Here is a 21,816-nt window from a genome sequence, read left to right on the forward strand (position 1 = left end):
ATACTTCATCTGCAAATAAATATTTGAGAGGGGTTTAAAAAGTCAAGTTTTACATCTTCTGAAGAGTATTCTTCAGCATAAACGCTTTATTAATACATATATTAATATTTCATGTAGCTATAGCTGAAAAATTAATTATATAACATCAAAACACTGAAATTTAATTTCCAGTTGGCAGAAAGGTTGGCATATTTTTATAAAAATGTGACAATGAATCTTTCCTTTGGGAATTGAAGAATAATTCAAGAGTTAGGCACCTGAACCAAGAAGATGCAGATTAGGGGCAGAGGTTATCACTTAAATGACACAATGTTTCAGTGGGCCTTTGTGTGCATAGAAGGGTTAGATGGTTAGAAACAGCACTAAGAAGTCATGCACAGATAGTACAGGAAATCTCACTTCAAATATAGAAAGCAAAGGAGGTAACAGTAGACAAACAATGTATTACGATTTGGAAATTTTTTTTGGAAAAGAGACAACTAAATAGCAGTGGCATATCAATAGTAGAGGAGTGGGGGTGGTTTGCCTCAGCTGAATAGAAATATTTTATCACCGATATCGTTCAGAACTGCTGGCATATAGTGACAATAAAAACTACTTTTAGTCTATTTCATTACTATTTTAAAATCACCTATATATAGAGCCTGCCTTCATTGCTTGCACCTTGGCTCCCATGACCCCCAACTCTCAGTACAGCACTAACAACAGAGACGACCGAAATGACCTGTTTTACCCTATCCATGTGTCCAAGAGAATTTTTTTAAGCCACATCAACAGAAAGCTTTCCCAAAAGAGAGGTAACAGAAATTAGACTTCATAATTATTTTTATTACTATAATACTACTTACTGTAAGTGGTTCAAGTACATTATACATTAATATAAAAACAAAAATAAAATAATTATTTTTATTACTATAATACTACTTACTGTAAGTGGTTCAAGTACATTATACATTAATATAAAAACAAATACTGGTTTAAAATTCAGTTTGTATTCACCTTATTCATCTAATAAACATACATATTATAATGATGAAGAAATAATTTACAATAAAGTGTAACATTATCTTAACATAATTCTATAGGGGAAAAAAATGCCCTTTAGCCCAGATTTTAGAGATAATAAAAAAGGTCAGGAGCTCAAAAGTAGTAACAGTTTTTCCCTATGTTGACTCCACCCCCTAAAAGCTGAAATTTTCAACTTCATAAAAACTAATTTCTCATTTCTGTTCTGTAAATCCACTATTTGTAAATAAAATATTCTAATTCTAATAAATATAAAATTTGCATAAGGAAAAAAGTTCTTTCAACCAAATTTCTGATGTGTTATCTGTCTTAGTCTAAATGCTTTCTAAGTATGAGAAGTGGAGATGAAATAACTACCATTAAATGTATTTGAAGGAGGTGTATTAAAGATAGATGTAATATGATACTGCAACACCTGATTTGAAGGCCAGAGATTAAATGCATTATATATAAAGCAGCTTGGAAAGAATATCTGCATGAGGGGCAGATCAGCTTCACCTCAAAGTCTACAGGGTTTTTCCCTACACTCATAAATAGGGACCAGATAGTTTCCAGTACTGTGCTTTTAATTGTTTGAAGTGAAGGCACTGTTACAAATCTCACTACAGTTACTACCCTGACAAAGAATAACAAAAACACAACAATGAATTATGCATTAAGAAAGGGAAATTTGAGGCTTAAATAATGTAAATCTATTAAGATTTAATGAACAATTTCATGTTAGATGGGTAAAAAAAAGTCAGACTATTCTGCCACACAAAATTTTTTTTTAAAAAGCCAATTTCTGCGGTTTCTACATTCTTAAAATTTAATGCACCTTAACATGACGATGCTTCTCAATGATGTACTTAGTTTTGATTAATAAAGGCTTAGTGGCCATAAGACTGCTACTAATATAGTAGATTAACATCTCTTCTTATAGCATGTAAGAAGAGATGCATACAGTAGGCTCCAAAAGTTTTATTTTCAGGTTATTGACAAATATGTCAATTTCTAGGGTGTGCCTGGCATCTCATAACAATATAAAGCAAGCCAATACTTTATTTACAGACTTAAGAAAAAACAAAAGCTTAGGAAAAACAATGTGCCCTCTTTCGCCTCTTCACTTTGGTAGGTGATGGCCAGTGTAGATCAGAGAAGCAGGACACTTTATATAAAAAGCTCAGGCTACGGCTCTGTTCTGAAACTGGAGCACTCCCACACCCTCTACAAGGTTTACAAGCCTATATAGCACCAACTGTCTAAACACAACCACAAAATAATCCAAATATAAATGCATCTTTCTAGCTTAACCCTAACTACAGCTCAACTTACCAAATCCCTGTGCAACACCCAGTTAGCATGCAGGTAGTGAATCCCATCTAGGATCTGATATAATAGCGACTTCACCATTCCTCGAGGTAACTGAACTGGCTTCTTGTTTGCTTTAGAAGCTCTGTGAAACTTGATTATATGCTGAAAGAAAGAAAAACATCACCAGACACTTAAAAAAGAAGGGAAAGATAATTTGATGTATAGTATTTTCCTAACAGAAAAAGAAACAGGAATTCCCAAAGATATTGAAAATACAATTTCACATTCTGCTAAATAGCAAATAACTTATAAACCGTAATAACTGCAGCTAAAATTTCATTTCCTAAACATATGATAGTGTCTCAACAAATAAATAATTAGAAGCAGGAAATAATGAATTTTATTTTAAAGGTAAAATTAAAAATTACTTTTATAGTATACTTAACACCCTTGCTTATCTGATAGAAAATCTTCCAGAAGAGAATGACTGTTTTTCTGTAGTGATTAAATGAAAAGAAAACCATAGAACAAATTTCAAGAGATACTTCTGGCTGGCTGATATAGCATAGATGTAGGGCCTACTTGTGATATGTGGGTTATAAAGAAAGTAAATGGGAAAATGTTTCAATAAAATATACAGAAGCACAAAGAAATAATATGTAAATGACCAGTTCTCACCGGAAATATTTAGAAGTAAGAAAAATTCATATATTTTTTAAAAGCCTTGTGCCAGCCATCAAAGCCTTCAAGGTATAGTTAGTGGACATCCAGGAAAACACAATACCACTTTATAAACAGAAAATTCACTATAAATAAGTATACCTCAACAGAAATTAGATGCAATGTCTCAAACTCTCTTGATATGTTTTCTTCATTTTAATTAAAGCACTCTTAAACTGCAAGAAAATCTGAAGTCAGCTGCAGTCTACCGGACTGTGTACTGGGCATATGCTCCGCATCAAATATGCACAAGAGCAGACTCTTGACCAGTATTTTATTTGTGAGTGAAAATTAAGCATACTCTTGAAATTAGTAAACATAATTAGAACAGGAGATATTTAATATTATAGATTAACACATTTAATTTCTATTTTCTTATGATATAGAAAGCAGAACATGGATAAGGAATAACTAATAATTAATGAGTGAAAGCGTTTTACTTTCCAAAGACAAAATATACAGAAAAGACTACCTGGTGGGAAGATAAAGTATGTCAGTCAGTGCATATGTAGTCTAATGATTAATCTATGTTTTATTTTCTTCTCAGTTATTTTACTTCAAAGTATTTAAGAGCAGGCAAACAAAGTAATAATCACTTAAGAAATGATGTGGCAATCAAGCTTGGTCTGAGTGGCTCTCATAGTTAAAAAAAAATAAATAAAAATACATCATTTTTTAAAACCTACCAGATTAAGAATGAAAGGAACACATGTGGAGGGGAGGGGAGATACAACTGGTGTCGTATATACTTCTTTAGTTAACACTTTCATTAGGTTATTACAAGTTACTTTTTAAAAAATTTATATTTATTGGACAAGGTTTTTAACACTATACAAATGATGAAACCAAGAAGAGCAGAAGTTATTTGCTTTTTTAAATTCTTGTTTATTCTATTAGAGTTGTGCCAATTTTTACCTTTGCCCTCCTCCGTCCCGCCCTACCCCCACTCCCAGTCAACCCCTACACCGATGTCCATGTCCATGGGTCATTCATACACATTCTTTGACTAATGCTTTCTCCTTCTTTCCACCATTATCCCTCCCTCACCCCTTTCCTCTGGCAGCTATCAGTCTGTTCCCTGTTTCCAGGTCTCTGCTCCTTGGTTTGTTTTGTTTAGATTCCTCTTGTAAGTGGTATCATATGGTTTTTGTTTTTCTCTGACTGGCTTATTTCACTTAGCATAATAGTCTGCAGTTCCATCCATGCTGTCACAAAAGGTATGAAATTCCTTCTTTTTTTCTGCTGAATAGTATTCCATTGTGTAAATGAACCACGGTTTTTTAATCCATTCATCTACAGATGAGCACTTAGGCTGTTTCCAGCACTTGGCTATTGTAAATAGCACTGCTATGAACACAGGGAAGCATGGGTTCTTTGGAACTGGTGCTTCAGGATTCTTAGGATATATTCCCAGCAGCGGAATCAATGGGTCATAAGACAGTTCCATTTTTTTTATTTCTTGAGGAAATTACAAGTTACTTTTTTTATCAATATGTTATAACTACAAAAAACTACAGTGGGCATATTTCTTACCTTTTATTTTTTATCTTTTAAGTATATTTTATTATGTTGTTACAGTAGTCCCAAATTTTTCCCCTTTGGTGCCCTCTGCCCAGTATCCCGCTTCCCTCCAGCAATCCCAACCCCCTTAGTTCATGTCCATGGCTTGTGCATATAAATTCTTTGGTTTCACCCTTTCCTATATTATTCTTAACTTCCCCTGCCTATTTTGTACCAGCTGATTATGCTTCTTAATCCTTGCACCATTTCCCCATTTCTCCCCCTTCTCCCTCCCAGCTGATAATCCTCCAAATGATCCCCATACCTATGATTCTCTTCCTATACTGGTTTGCTTAGTTGAATTTTGTTTCTATTTTTTAGATTCAGTTGTTGATAGTTGTGAGTTTGTTGTCATTTTAGTGTTCATGCTTTTGGTCTTCTTTTTCTTAAATAAGTCCCTTTGACATTTCATATAATAAGGGCTTGGTGATGATGAATTCCTTTAGCTTTACCTTGTCTGGGAAGCACTTCATCTGCCCTTCCATTCTAAATGATAGCTTTCCTGGATACAGTAATCTTGGTTGAAGATCCTTGCTTTTCATCACATTGAATACTTCTTGCCAGTCCCTTCTTCCTGCAAAATTTCTTTTGAGAAATCAGCTGATAAGTCTTATAGGCACCCCTCTGCAGGTAACCCTGCTTTTCTCTTGCTACTTTTAAGATTTTCTCTTTATCTTGAACCTTTGGCATTTTAATCATGATGTGTTTTGGTGTGGTCCCCTCTGGGTCCAGCTTGCCTGGGACTCTCCATGCTTCCTGGACTTGTGTGTCTATTTCCTTCGCAAAATTAGGGAAGCTTTCCTCCATTATTTTTTCACATCAATTTTCAATTTCTCGCTCTTCCTCTTCTCCTTCTGGCACCCTTATGATTCGGATATTGGCATATTTAAAGCTGTCCCAGAGGTTCCTAAGTCTCTTATTTTTTTTCAATTCTTGTTTCCTCACTCTATACTGGTTCACTGTTTATTTTCTTCCATGTTCCAAATCATTTATTTGAACCCTGGTTTCCTTCCCTTCACCAATGGTTTTGTGTGGATTTTCCTTAGTTTCACTTAGAAAAGCCTTCACTTCTTCCCTTATGCGTTTGCCATACTTAAGGATATCTGTCAAGCCTGTGATCATCTTTATCACCAGTGTTTTGAATTCTGCGTCTGTTAGGTTGGCCATCTCCCTATCTGTTAGGGTGGCTATCTCCTCCTTGCTTAGTTCTCCCACTGGGACCCTGATCTGTTCCCCCTTTTGGGCCATACCTTTCTCTCTCCTCATCTTGACAGGCTGCTGTGTTTGTTTGCCTATGTGTCTTAGGTAGAGCTGTCGCACCTGTTATGTTGTAAGAGGCAGAGCCTTAGGTATTCATCAGTACAGGGCGACCTGTTTCACTACATTGTGGCGCTATATGTGGAGGAGGGGTCTGAGAAGGTACAATGTCACTTGCTCAGCACTCGCCCCTTTTCCAGGCACTTCTCTCACTTTCGTATGGGACTAGTGCCTCTCTAGCTGTTGCACTGGCCGTCGTTCCCAGAGTGGGTGCATCTGTGGATGTTCTAGGACCGTGGGGGCCCTTTAAACCAGTGGACTCTGCTGAGAACAGCAGTTTCTTCCTCCACCCCATCCCCCTCTGGTTTGCACAGTCAGAAGCAATGAGGCTTGATTTTCCCCGGTGCTGGGATCGTGAGCTGCACGGTCTGGTGAGCAGCTGGGAACACTCCCCAGGTGTCCCTCGACTTTTTAAAACATGTAACTGCGCTTTCCACCGGCCTGTCGCTGCCGCCGTTGCTGCCACCACCACACTGCATCCTCTCCGCCCTGGCTCCGCCCCTCCTACCTTTTGGATGAGTATTTCTTCTTTATATCTTTGTTTGTTGGACTTCCATGCAGCTTGATTTTCGGGAACTTCTGGTTGTCTCTAGTTTTGAGGTAGTTGTATTCCTTCTAAGTTGTGGAGGGAGACCCAGTGTGTCTGTTTAGGCCTCCATCTTAGCTGGAAGTCCCATTATCTTTATTTTTATTACAGGGCTATATAGCAAATATAGAGTATGCATGTCACCAACACCAAATTTTTAAATGATTCTTTTTACAACTGTTTTTTAGTTACCTTCTGCTGCCCTCATTTCAATATTCCCATGAAAATAAGAAAGTAAAACAAAGGAGTAAGTTTTAGCGAACTGAAGTAGCATTTGGTTTTCATTATAAGTACTCATTTGGCTTAAATGAGTATTAATAAGATGATGACAAAGCCAATGTTGACTATCTATACATATCTGGCAACATCACATGCAGTAAAATTTGCAAAAGTAAAACTATTATACCTACATGTAAAATATTATGTACTAGCATTCTAGTACATCACATTGAATTCCATTATCTCTGAGGCTCAACTATGTTTTACTACAAATTGTTTTTATAAACCAGCCTGGAAATTTCCTAATAAATTGGGATTATATCATTTGATTTCATGTTAGGCTTGAGTAGGTTGAGCGTTTAATTCAATGTTGGCCACCTGAGTCAATGAGTTTTTATTGAAACAACCCCTACTTGATTTGATTTCTTTTAAAGAAGAGAAACTAACAGTGAAAAAAAAATTTACAACCACCATAAACCTTGAGCAACAGTTTCATGAAACAGAAAATTTCATGTGTATATTTTGTTTGAAATAATTCTTTCCAGATAACTTATAAAAACAATTTGAATCACACCACATTTAGCCATGGAAAACTGAAATCTACAAATAGAGTGAAAGTATTTCTTAAAAATCCGAAAGCAGATAAGCTTCAATTTCTAAAATCTGTTAAAGTTACAACTGTATAAATAAGGCTAACTCAGAAAATTAGCAAGAGTTTAAAACTATTTTACTATTTTTGAAGGTGAATATACTGTAAACAGTTTTATTGGAATGTGTGCTAGTTTTAGTTTAAATTTTTGTTTTTACAATTACAAATTACAGCTGAATGAAAATTATTCTAAAGTTTTTTGAAACTGAATCAGGCTATTATAACACCTTACATATTAGTGTATATTCAGGATGGGGCAAATGCAGGTTTACAGTTGTGAGTATGTGAAAAACAGATTTTAATCTTGTATTAGTATTTATTAATAAATGTATTATTTTCCATACGTACAACTGTAAACTTACTTTTACCACACCCTGTATTTTATTTTTTGTCTCAATAAATGCAAAGACATAATAAATTTAGTAAGTACAGACCACTATGCAAAACACAGTGCAGTATTTAAAGACCTTATTACTTTTTTTTTTTTAATCCTCACCCAAGGACGTTTTTTTCAGTGCTTTTTAGAGACAGGAAGGGAGAGAAATATCACTGCAAGAGAGAAGCAATGATCAGTTGCCTCCTGTACGTGCCCATACTGGGGGCTGCATTTGCCCATACTGGAATCATACCAGAATCAAACAAGGAATCATTCATGCCCAGACCAGAGATCAAACCCACAACCCAGGCATGTGCCCTGACCAGGATCGGATTGCACTTTTGGTTACAGGACAACGCTCCAACCAACTAAGCCACACTGGCCAGGGGAAGACCTTATTGCTTTTAAATGTCAGAAAAAATACAGTCCACAGTAATGAAGTAGTTGTTAATAAACTAATGTAGTACTTATGTTTACTTGTTTTTTAGACTGTAATCTATGTTAACATGCTCCTTACACATAACTTATCAGGATATACGTTTTGTGAATGGTTCAAAATTATTTTGGCTATTCTGTTACAGATTTTCATATATACATAGCAGAAAGTCTTATTCCCCATATGGTATTATAGATTTTTTTTTAAAAAAGGTTAATTGTTATATTAAACAAAGGAGTTAATTTTGAGTTACTCAAGATTTTCATAAATAACAATTTTAAAAACAATTTCTTCGTAAATGCAAAATACTGAGGGAGTTGTTAGTATTTCAGCTATTTAGATAAAATAAATTCTTAGTTTATAATGATTTTTATTAACATAGCATCATTTTTTTCATTATATTAGCTAAACTGATAAACTAATTACTTCAAGAATCTTCAAATATTTGAGTATGGGTATCTAAAATATCTCATTATAGGTCACACAAACACAAAACAACTAAAAGCCACAAGAGACTACACTTTTATGCCAATCTAATTTTGTAGTAGAGTTCTCTGCCACCAAGAATTCTTCCTATACAAGAATATGCTTGATTCAAGTGAGTGCAATATTTCATTTCTTCTGATAAAAATAGGAAAACTACATTAGAATACTAAATATCAATTGTGAATAATATTCAAAAAATAATAAGTAAATTTTCTACATTTAGTTTATAAAGCTTTCCAAATACAAAATTACTCTTCAGAAAAATCTTATAAAAAAGGGCAAGAAAAGTATTACATTTCACAGATTGGGGAAATTACAGCTTCACAGCCATTAAGAGACTTGGTTAACGTCTTACGACAAATAACAGAACCACTAGACCTCAGTCTAGTCTTCCAAATATAACATATTTGTCTTCACACTACAAAATAAAAGGAAATATGCTCCTTTTAAGTACTAGAGCAAATATTACAGTTAGTTTTTTATTTTATCAAAAATGAATAGCTAGGAAATAATTCTGAATAGCTGTTCATACTCTTCAGATTCTATTGTCTTCTGTAATGTGTTACTGGGTTGGCCAAAAAGTTTGTTTGTTTTTTTCCATAAGATGGGTCTAGTAGTGCTTAGTTGTCTTTAGCTTCATTTGAAACAATTTTGTTAGATTGTATTGTGACAGCTGCCATATCAGTGTGCCTTTATTTTTTATTTTTTTAGATTTTATTGATTTATTTTTAGAGAGAGGAGAAGGGAAGGAGAAGAGGAGGAATAGAAACATTAGTGTGTGGTTGCCTCTTGTGCACTCCCAACTCAGGATCTGGCCTGCAACCCAGGCATGTGCTCTGACTGGGAATTGAACCGGTGACCCTTTGGTTCGCATGCTGGAGCTCAATCCACTGATCTGCAGCAACCAGGGCTCAGCATGCATTTAAAAACAAAAAACAAAAACTTAACAAAATTGGTGAATTTTTGTACAGCCATTTTAATATGAAGATGGAAGAAAATACACATTTTCAGCATATTATTCTTTATATTTCAAGAAAGGTAAAAATGCAACTGAAATGCAAAAAAGATTTGTGCAATGTATGGAGGTGCTGTGGCTGATCACACATGTCAAAAGTGGTTTGTGAAATTTTGTGCTGTAGATTTCTCAGTGGATGATGCGGCACTGTCGGATAGACCAGCTGAAGTTGACAGGAATCAAAACAAGACATTAATTGAGAGCAATCAATGTTGTACCACACAGGAGATAGCCAACATACCCAAAATGTTCAATCATAAAGTTATTGATTAAAATAAGAAACGTGTCTTTTATTTTATGGAAAAAAAACCACATGGATTTTTTGGCCATCCCAATAGAAAGGTCAAAGTAATAAGATCAAAAAATAATACAAACCAAAATATTTCAGCCTTGGTAATACGTAAACCACATTCTATCGGGTTACTTTTATTTTAGAATATAAATCTCAGAGTAAGATCAGCTCCTAAAATTGCTTTTAGTCTCTCTTACAACTCCTGGATGAAACCAGTGGTTCCATGTCTACCAACAATTCACCTTACCCAGAGGTCGTGTTCAGCGTAGTCAAAAAGAAGCCATACTTTCCTATCAGCATGAGACAGAAACACCTTTTGAAGAGAGATGACATTTGGGTGCTTAAGCTCTCGAAGTAACTGCAAAACAAAGGAAATCCATTAAAAATCTTTGCCATAAAGATGTTTGAAAAAACCCACACCATTTGTAATTCAAAGGCAGTAAGAAACTAATCCTAAAATCTAATAATTTTCAATCCTAAAAATCCAGTTAAGTCCCCACACAATTTTGAGATTTCTACACAGGTGTTTCAGTGATAAATGAGACAAAAATCTGTGGGGAAAAAAAAGATACTGAAAAGGTAACATTGAATTAAATCTATCTTGTTATTGCTTAGGTGGTTTCAATTTTGTTTTATTTTAATATTTTATTGTGGTAAAATATATAAGACATAAAAATTACCATTTTAATAATTTTAAGAGTATAATTCATTAGTATTAAGTACACTCGCAATTTTGTGCAACTATCCATTTCAGAACTTTTTCATTATTCTAAACATAAACTTAGTACCCATTAAGCAATACATCCCATTTTCCTGTCCTTTGCCTATTGGTAACCTCTATTCTACTCTCTGTTTTCACAAACTTAAGTATTATAGTACCTCACGTAAGTAGAATTATACAACATCTGTCTTTTTGTGCCTGGATATTTTACTCAGCATAACGTCTCCAAGCTTTATTCAAGTAGTAACATGAGTCAGAATTTCATTCCTTTTTATTGTTGAATACATTCCTATGTATGTATACACATTTTGTTTATCCTTTCGAAGGTGATTTTAGTTTGGGGAAAAGCCAGAAATCACAGGGCACCAAATCTAGGTGTAGGGGGAATGAGTCCCCTGGGTGGTTTGATATTTTTCAAAAAAACTGCACAGGATGTGATGCAGGAGCGGGCGCATTGCTGTGGTGAAGCTGCCAGTCACCAGATGCCCATAGCTGTGGCCTTCTGAATCATCCGAATAGTTTCCATGGAGGAATGTTCAAGCTTAATGCAAACTCTGATGCTCTACTTACTCAGTCATTTTGAATGCTACAGCCACACAGTACACATGCTCACTCAACAGCATCTATTGCCCCCACTGACTGGTACAGTGAAGTCATCATTGTTCACACATGCACATTCCAGTCCACTTTCCTTGGCTTCCAGGTTACATCGATGTCGTGCAAACCATGCTTGTTATATTAACAATGGCTGGACGTGTTCTGGACAGAATTCATACACCCAGAAGTGAAATTGCTGGATCATATGATAGTTCTAATATATGTTTAACTTTTGGAGAAACTACCCCACTGGTTTTTATAGCATCTGTACCATTTTATATTCCCATGAGCATGCATGAGGGTTCCAATTTCTCCACATCCTCACAACACTTATTTTAAAAAGCCAAATCCTAATTGGTATGAAATAGTACCTCAGTGTGGTTTTGACTTGCATTTCCCTAATAGCTAATGATGTTGAGCATCTTTCCATGTGCTTGTTGATCATTTGCATATCTTCTTTGGAGAAATGTCTGTTAAAGTCTTTTGCCCATTTATGAACTGGTTTGTTGTTGTTGTTGAGTTATAATTCTTTATGTAGTCTAGGTATTAACCCCTTAGCAGTATTAATCCCTTAGCAGACACATGATTTACAAATATTCTCTCCCAGTCTGCTAGTAGTCTATGTTTTGACATCACAAAATAGTTGAACTTAAAACAAATCTTCAGCTTGTAATTCTTTTAAAAATGTATTCATTGCAACATTAGAAAACAACAAATATCAAATGAGAATAAGACCTGTAACTTCGTGAGATATAGTACCTATTTTTTTTCAGGCATTTAAATTATATAGTAAAGTTTATTAAAATTTTGTAAACTTTTTTGTAAAATAATTCAGAATTTATATACACAGAAGATCCAAGTATAACTCATTTTCATGGGTTTAACCTTTTTCATTTCCTAGAAGGACATTCTTCTATTTAAAGTCTTTTATCTCCTTATTTTATACTCATTTAATAACCAAAGTGGCCCTAATAATCCATCAGCTGAAAAGCACTTCCATCCCACCAGGCAAGAACACAAATAATACCAATAATGACAAGAAAAAAACTTCTCATGAAGCCTGATACTTTTATCAGTTAAAACTAACATACACGGGTGCCTTTCAAATGTGTTTCAAACAGCCATGTGAGAATAATAAGGTCTTAGAACTTAAGACTTCAGTACCTTTTATAAGAACATTGTCACTAAAACAAGAATCAATATAAATGTGATATTAACAAAATATCAGGAGCTCTAAAATAAATTCTGGGAAAAAAAAGAAGACTATGAATAGACTCTATATTAAGTCACTTAAAGTAACAATTATTCTCCAGAAAGTGATAATTATTTTATTTAGGATCAAGATTCAACTTACATATTTCTGCTTTTAAAATATAATTTCAAATTTATGAGACTTTAGAGATTATGTACAAATCCTCAGGAACCTAAAGGCCAGTATCTAACGGCGACCATATCCTAATTAATAAGCAAGGCAAAGGATCTGATAAGGAAATATCAGGTCACCCTGATTATCCAGCTAGCTGAAAGAGCTAAACCTAGTGCTAAATTCATCTCAGTTCTGGGTCAGTGTTTTCTCCATTACCTCACAACTGGAACACATTTCTTGGCTAGGCAGCTGTTTCAAGTGCTTTCTGGGAATTGGCAGGGTAGTGATTAACATAAACAAAATTCAAAGCTTTGGCAAAAGTTCTCTCCAGTTATTATAAATCTACATATAAAGCTGTTCTTAAAATCTCTTCAATTTCAACTCCAAGATGAGTTTCAGCTCTTGTATTAAAAAAAAAATTAAAAAGCAGGAATCATTTTATTAAGCTCTTTCTAACTGCCACGTATGATGCTAAGTAGATTATATATTATCTCAATAATGAATTACCCTATGAAATATGTATGTATATGACACTAGTCCCCCCCTTATCCGTGGTTTCACTTTCTGTGGTTTAAGTTACCTATGGTCAACTGTGATCTGAAAATATTAAATAGAAAATTCCAGAAATAATTCATAAGTTTAAATTGTGTGCCATTCTAAGCAGCGTGATGAGATTTTGCATGGTTCAGGCCAGGACTTGAATCATACTCTGTCCAGAGTACCCACACTGCATATACTACCAACCCATTAGTCAGTAACTGTCTTGGTTATCAGATCCACTGCCATGGTAACCTTTATTTTACTAAATAACGGCCCCAAAGCCATTTACATTGCTTTTCTTACAGTATACTGTCATAACTGTTTTATTTTGCTATTATTGTTAATCCCTTATTGTGCCTAATTTATAAATTAAATTTTATCATACATTAAGTATGTACAGGAAAAAAAACAGTACAACTGACACTTGGAACAACATAGTTTGAACTGCATAGATCAATTTATATGTGGTTTTTTAAAATAAATATTGTAAATGTATTTGTTCTTCATTATGTTTTTCTTAACATTTTGTTTTCTCTAGCTTACTTTATTGTAAGAATATAGTATATAATACATATAACATTAAAATACATATTATTCGATTATTTATGTTATTGTTAAAGTTCCCGGTCAACAGTAGGCTGTTAGTTAAGTTTTTGGAGAGTCAGAAGTTATGCTTGAATTTTCAACTGTGCAGGCAGGAGGAAGGATTTCAGTGCCCCTAACCTCCATGTTGTTCACTGGTCAACTGTATAGCGTATAAGGCTCAGTACTACACGTGTTTTCAGGCATCCAGTGGGGGAACATATTTTCCCTGTGGGTAAAGGGGGATTCCCTGTGGGTATAAGTGCCCTTATATTTTACAAATGAGGAGGCAGCAGTATAAGGGTTGATTAAATAATTTGCTCAAGACCACATTCCTAGGTAATGTTAGAATCAGGATTTAAATGCTTTAAAAATTAACTTTTTAAAATACAAAGCCAATACTCTATAGTTAAAATCAATACCTCCCAAAACCTAATACCCTGGGGGACTAGTTCTCTTTACAATCCACACACAGATATTGTAAATATATGCTAGGTTGTGAAATGAACAGTGGTAGGCACTGTGTCTTGCTCGCCAGTGCCCTGCTAGCTTCTAGCATACTGCCGGGCACCTGGTAGAGGCATGTATTAAGTATTTGGTAAATATATGAATGAATGAATGAATGAATGAATGAATGAATGAATATGTCTGAAGAAGAGTTCTAAGCTCCTCACCATAACCCTATGAAATATTATAATTATTCTTATTTTACAATGAGGAAACTAAAAGAGAAATTAAGTAACCTGCTTTGGATCTTTCAAGATAGTTAACAGGTAAAGCCAGAATAAAACCTCAGGTGATCTAGCTAGAGTTTTAACTACTACGTGCAATACTTGCAGCATTATGAACTTGGTTCTTAAACACTGTAGGAGTATTCCAGTTTTCATATTCAAGGAATAGAACTTTAGCATTTCCTCACCCCATACAGAGCCCATAGTATATAAATGCCTATTTCTTAACATTTTGTAAGTTACTTTTTGTCCTTTAGAAGATTTTATGTTAAAAATATGTAAAGAAAAGGTTTAAATAAATTTATGCAACAGTTTCCATCACAGAAATCACCTAAGTTTTTCTAATTCTGGGAATAAAATCTGATAATTTCCTGAATACAAAGATCACTGCTAAAAATATAAGTATTTTAATACATTATTTATAATAAATAACTCATCCCAATTGTGCCAAAAATACCACACAATCTGAACTTTTAAAATACAAATGAATAAAAAATAAATTAATACTTAAAACTGTATCTGGTCAATAAATACACTGACAATAGAGTGAGAAAACAGTTTAAGAAAACCTGTAATATTCTCAAAATGATACTGGTTTCTAATATTAAAAACTTCAGATGAAAAATAATAATTCTAAATTTATACCATAAGTATAATAGAATAGTTAAAACTACTATAAAAGTGGCCCTGGCCAGGTAGCTCAGTTGGTTAGAATGTTGTCTCAATATGTCAAGGTTGTGGATTCGAGGTCTAATCAGGGCACATACAAGCAGCAACCAATGACTGCATAAATTAAGTGCACCAAACTGATGTTTCCTTCTCTCCCTTCCCCCTTCCTGTCTCTCAAATCAATAAATAAATAAAAAATTTTAATTACTCTAAAAGCATAAGGAGAATTATTCCAAAATTTGTTTCAATTTGAAAACAGTTGTGGGACCTTTTCTTCAATAGAATTCTTGCAAATTGATTTTAAAAACTGAGGTATGCCCTGGCTAGTGTGGCTCAGTAGGTTGAAGCATCGTCCCATAGATGGAAAGTAGTGGGTTCGATTCCTGGTCAGGGCACCACCCAGGTTGTGGGTTCAAACTCTGGTTGGAGTGCATATGAGAAGGCAACCAATTGATGTTTCTCTCTCTTTCTCTCTGCCTTCCTCTCTCTCAAAAAGCAATGAAAAAATATATCCTCGGGTGAGGAGTTAAAAAAAAAAAAAAAACCTAGGTGCTCAGATTAAAGTAGATGTGAACTTCAAAAACTAGAGCCAGGAACTTGACTTCTGCTCCCCTAACTTCCCTATCTCAACTAAAAGGCTGCCTCTTGGAATATGGAGGGCCCACTAAAGCATACTTTTGAAAAGTAGTATGGTAAATAATTCCAGCTCACATGAAATTCTGAAAACACAAGAACGAACCACTTACAATACAGTGAGGATGAAGGTATGCATGCATTGCTCTTAACTTTGGCACACATTCTCAGAGTTCTTTTCTTCCTCCCTTCCTTTTACAATTACTTACTGAGCAAAGACTGTTGATTTAGTACACACTGGTGAAGAAATGTGTTGCAGTGTAGTGAGGGTAGAACAACAAATAGAAAGTAAGTAAGAAAATAAAAAGAAACTCCTTATAGTTTGTAATAAGTGCTATAAAAAAAGAAACTGGGTATACATCGTAAGAGAATAATGGAGGTCAGTGGTGGGGAAACAGGACCTCTCAAAAGAAAGATTTCATAAACAAAAGGGAGAAAGGTCTAATAAAACTTGGCAGAGAAGATGATATATTTTCCTTTTAATTTTTTATTATGGAAATTGTTTCAAAAGTAAATAAAATAAAATAGTAAAACAAATCCCCATGTATCATTACATGCTCACAGCCTATATCATTTTATATATATTCATACCCTCTCCTCCTACCTAAACTGGGATTATTTTGAAGTAAATCCCTGATATCACATAGTTTAATTTATAAATATTTCAGTATGTATTACTAAAACATACCCAGGGTATCTTTTCTCTGACCACAATTAAAACAAATTAGTGATCAACAACAATAAATTATCTGGAAAGCCTTACATATTTAAAAATTAAACAATACATTTCTAAATAACTCATGAATAAAAGATAAAAAGTCATAAACAAAATATAAAATATTTTGTACTAAATAATAATTGAAATATAACAATCTTTGGAATGTAAGTAAAACACAGCTTAAAGAAAATTTTAGTTTTCATTGCTTATATTAGAAAAGAATCGTTTAAAAATCAATGGGTTCCACGTTAGGAAAATAAAAAATAAATTAAGCCAAAAATAAGCAAAAGAAAAGAAACAACAAAGAGCAGAAATCAATGATACAGATAGAAAATACAAATTACCAAATCTGCAATGAAACAGGTATATCACTACAGAATCTACAGATGTAAAAATAAGGGACTACTATGCACAACTTGGTCCTAATAAATTCAACAACTTAACTAAAATGGACAAATTATGTAAAAATACAAGATGATATATAAAATCTGAGGAGCTCTATATCTATTAAGAAAATAATACTGGTTGGTGAATAATATCAAACACTTACCAATCATACAGAAATTCTATCAGAAAATAAGAGAATGGAAAAATGCTCCCTAACTTGTTTCGTGAAGACAGTACACTCTTGATACCAAAAACAAAAACATTACAAGAAAGATAATTAGACTAACATTCTTCAAACTCATAGACCTAGAACTCCTTAACACCACAAAAAACATTTGATAAAATCCAATACCATTTATGAAAAAACAGAAGCAAGATCCTCAGCCTGACTAATGACATCCATAAAAAACCTATAGTTAGCATTTTATTTGATGGTGAAACACTAAAAACACTTGCCTCCAAGAAAGGAAACAAGTCACAGAGGTCCACTCTCAATGCTAGTCAACACTGTACAAAAGGCTCTAGCCAGTGCAATTAAAAAAGAAAAAAATTAAAAGCCTAAAGATTGAAAGAAGTAAAACTACTTTTATTCACAGATGACATAATTACTTAAGTACAAAATCCTAAGATATCACCAAAACCTACCAGTGAATTTAGATATCTAATATACGGGGGTGGGCAAAAAAGTAAGTTTTGTGAGTACACAAAACACAGTTTATTCCAGTATCATTATTAATTATTGTATTATTTTCCATAAAAACTGTAAACATACTTCTGCCCACCTCTGTATGTAAATATATAAATAATATTAAAAATCAATTCTATTACTGAATACAGAAGCAAACAAATGGAAAATTAAAATTTTAAAATAATTCCACATACAATAGTGTCAGAAAACATGAAGTGCTTAGGAATGAATTTAACAAAAGGTATACAAAAGCTCTATACTGAAACTATAAAACACAGAAAAATTTTTTAAAAACCTTAAAATATGTAAAGTGTGTCTTTCTAGATTCATGGCTTGAATTAATCCAAATCATAATCACAGCAAGAATTTTTTAGAATTAGAAATTGACTAGCTGATTAAACATTTTATGTAATAATGCAAAGGCTGAACAATCCTGAAACAGAAGAATAAAGCTGGTGATTTTATATGGCCTTATTCTATGTCTTGGTATAATGCTAGAGTAATTTGGTATTGGCATAAAGACAGACAGAGAGATAAATGGAACAATATAGAGCCCAGAAATGGTCCCACACTTGCAAAGCTATTTAGTTTTCTACAAAGGTACCAAAAGAATTAAGCGGGAATAATCTTTTCAAAAAACAATTTTACATTCACATGGAATGAGAGGAAGAGAGCCTCAAACTTGATATCATACCACAAACTAAATTTAATTATAGACTAGAAAGTAAAGCTAAACCTATAAAAGCTTTTAGAAGAAAACCCAGAGAAATACCTTCACAGTCAGTGGGTCAATAAATATTTACTCAGCCAAATACAAAAAACAATAACTATAAAAGGAAAAATTTGTAAATTATATTTCAAAATTAAAAAATTGTGTTCATCTTAGGTTGAAGAACCACAATCAAGTACATTAAAATAAACTTTCGTAGTCCTTTCTGTGCTTAAACTGAATTTACAGTTATCAACATAAACATAAAGATAAGAATGTTCCTGAAATCAATGGAATTTTGTTTAACACTCTTGGTTGAAATATAATAAACATAGAGAAAAGCACTGAACTGTAAGTGCATGGCTCAGTGAGTTTTCACGTACTAAACCCATGTAACCAAACTCAGAGTAAGATCAAGAAAACAGAACATTACTAGCATTCTGAAGATTCCCATGTCTCCCCTTCTTGCCATTCCCTGTCACCTCCAAAAGTAAGCATTATCATGGCATCTAACATCACTATCATAGTTAAATAAATTTTAATTATTTAAAACTGACTAGAATATATAGACTAGTAGATGTTAAAGAATTGACAGTTAATGTACAGATATTTTGCCTCAAGATTCAAAAGTTTAAAAAATTTATCAATTAAGTAAAATACAATTTCCAATCTGGCAAACTTTTGGTTAAGAATACCCTCCATCCAACCCCTTTTCTTCCCTCATATTGGTAATTCTTACATGTCCTACAAAACTAGAACCTTCCTTGACTCAGTAGTTTAGAGGTATACTCTTCTCCCATTCTCTATACACTTCTGTCATAGTCCTTGGCACACTGCTATTATTGTAAGATTTATTAGTCTATTCCTCATCAGCACGTAAATACTTATGGTCAGGGACCCTGGTTTGTTCTGTTTTGTTACTTCTACCTACTCTAGTTTCTGTCAACATGATACACAATAAATAGCTACTAGTTAAAACCCCTATGGTATATAATTTGTTAAATGAACAAAATTATTAAAATTAGTATTAATTTGTAAAATTATTTAAATTTAAGCCAGAAAAGACAAATTTAGCCCCAAAGTTTTACAATACTAAAAACTGAAGTAAATTTTCATGGGAGTAATACTCACTTTAATTGCACAAATAATTAGTTAGTAATGGATAACATAAAAAATATTTTCCTTGATAATTAAAATGCGATTCTAATACCATATGGAAAGCTATGCTTCCAAAAGAAAAAGGCATATATTTTTACGTACTCAAATAAATAGACAGATACCGTAAAAATCAAATAACACAATCTCATTTTAAGTTCATATAAGTAATAATCTCATTAAAAGAAATATTAATTTTATATGAACTAATATACCACTTTTATTACACCGATGAAATAATAAGAACTGAATCCTTAACTAATTAGTGACATTTATTGGAAAAATATATATTTATATAAATAGCTGAGATTTATCTAATCCCAGTAAAATAGTTATATAGAAATTTTTGTTAATCTACATGCCACCTTTACCTCTCTTTTAAAAAGCAAATATATTTTTTATAAGTAGTTGATAGGAATAAATGTATTTATTTTCAATTAATATGTGTATATGAAAAACACAATCCAGAGACCTACATAACTGACTCTGTAAGTCAGTTGGTAATAATGATGATAAAAAGAGCTTCACTTACTGCTATTTCTCTACATGCCGACATAGAGATCCCGGTTCCTTCTATTTGTTTTAAAGCATAGTCTTTATCATCTTTCCTGTAAAAAATAAAGTTATTTTAATATACAGATAAATCTAAATTTATGTGCATTTTAATAAAATATAAATATATTTAATGTATAATTGACACCTCTCATATATATTCAGAATGTCACACAGAAAAAACTTCTTAGACAATCTAATCCACTCCCATAATTTGATGGGATTCAAAGGAATAAGATTTGTCCAACGCTTCATAGTTATTTGTGGAAGACAATGGAGTTTCTGACTTCCAGTAATAGGTTCTTTCTATTCTAATATGTACAATACACACACACAAAAAAAATAAAACTTGCTCTCTAAAATCCATTCACATATTAGTGGAGCCAAAAAAAAAAAATAAGTACAAAATTTAATTTTAATTTATAATTTAAAACATGGCATAGTCCTCACTTCCCCAAATACCTTCAAAGAGATTCACTCAACATGTGTATATTAAGCACTTACTAGGTATCCAGAACTGTACTAGGTACAAGGGCTGCAATGGAGTTCCTTCTTTTAAGCTCTCCGTGTCTATTGGACTAGGTAAATAACTAATGTACAATAAAAAAAAGAAAAAAAAAAAGTAAGTACTATGATAGGGCAAGTACAAACCACAGAGAGTGTGTGTGTAAGTTAAGAGGGGAAACAGTGTGAAGGCATATGAGGTAAGAGAAAAGCATTTGGTGAAAAAGACAGATACAGTAAACAACTGAAGATGAAGGCAGGGGATATAATTAGGAACCAGGAAGCACCCCATTAAAGATTTAACAAGAAAATGTTAATTATATTGTATTTAAGAAAAATATCTTCAACCGTCTTTTAAATGCTTACGGGGAGTAAAAAGAACAGGAGGCAGAGACCAGTTAAAAGTAACTAGTATTAAAAGTTCTCAGGTGAGAGATGATAGTGGCTACTACAGATGACAGTTGCTATAAAGAGTAGATAGGACAAATGTGAAGTAAAAGCAAGAGCACTTGGTGATTGAATATTGCAGATAAGGAAGAAGGAAGAGTCAAAGAAAATGATTTCTGCCTCAGATAACACGTTATTGACAACATTATGCACTGGAGTAAGAAATATAACAGGAGAAAACAGGACGATAATGGTTCTACTTTGTGTAAGTTGACTTTGAGTACCTGTAAGACACCTAAGTGAGGATGGCAAGCTGAATACACATGTCTAAAGCTCAAGAGAAAGCTGAAGACACCAATTTACTGTAATCAGCATATACAAAGTAATCCAAGATATGAGAGTAAGTGAGATGAAACCAAAGAGAAGGAGCAGCAAGAAAAAGATTTTCAAAAGGAGCAGAAAGAAGCCCTGGCCAGGCGGCTCAGTTGGTTGGAGTGTCATCCCGTACAGTAAGACTGCAGGTTCGATCCCCGGTAGGCAACCGATGAATCTTTCTCTCTTAATCTCTCTCAACCAATCTCTCTCTCTCTCTCTACCCCCCTCTCTCCTTCTTACTCTAAAAAAATAAAAAATAAAAAATCAATAAACAAATCCTCAGGTGAGGATTTTAAGAAGAAGGGCAGGAAGAAAGTAGTATCAAAAGCTGCAGAGAGGTCTAGTAAAACGCGGATTAAGAAAAGTCCACTTAATTTAGCAATGAAGTCATTACCAGATAGTGGAAAAGACTAAAATAGCTGCACTGATTAGTGGCACAGTCTATATTGCAGAAGATTAAGGAATGAATGGTGCATAAGTAAATTGAGACAATAAATGTAGATAATTCTTTGAAGGAGAGAAAACAA

At 33.5% G+C, this 21,816-nt stretch overlaps 1 protein-coding gene across 4 annotated transcripts in view; it reads right to left on the bottom strand.

The window, feature by feature from the left end:
- The window catches only part of CDK8 (cyclin dependent kinase 8), a 130,298-nt gene that overhangs the window by 54,682 nt on the left and 53,800 nt on the right, over window positions 1–21,816 (bottom strand). For all 4 annotated transcript variants that reach the window (XM_090273774.1, XM_090273773.1, XM_090273775.1 and 1 more), the window contains exons 2-4: window positions 20,004–20,079; window positions 10,223–10,333; window positions 2,341–2,481 (exon numbers count right to left, since the gene is read on the bottom strand). In XM_090273774.1, the coding sequence (XP_090129900.1) occupies window positions 2,341–2,481; window positions 10,223–10,333; window positions 20,004–20,079 (328 nt within the window). The remainder of the gene's footprint in view (window positions 1–2,340; window positions 2,482–10,222; window positions 10,334–20,003; window positions 20,080–21,816) is intronic.

This window comes from Furipterus horrens, unplaced genomic scaffold (genome assembly GCF_987537825.1).
Source record: "Furipterus horrens unplaced genomic scaffold, mFurHor1.1.pri manual_scaffold_4, whole genome shotgun sequence".
Classification (NCBI taxonomy): domain Eukaryota; kingdom Metazoa; phylum Chordata; class Mammalia; order Chiroptera; family Furipteridae; genus Furipterus; species Furipterus horrens.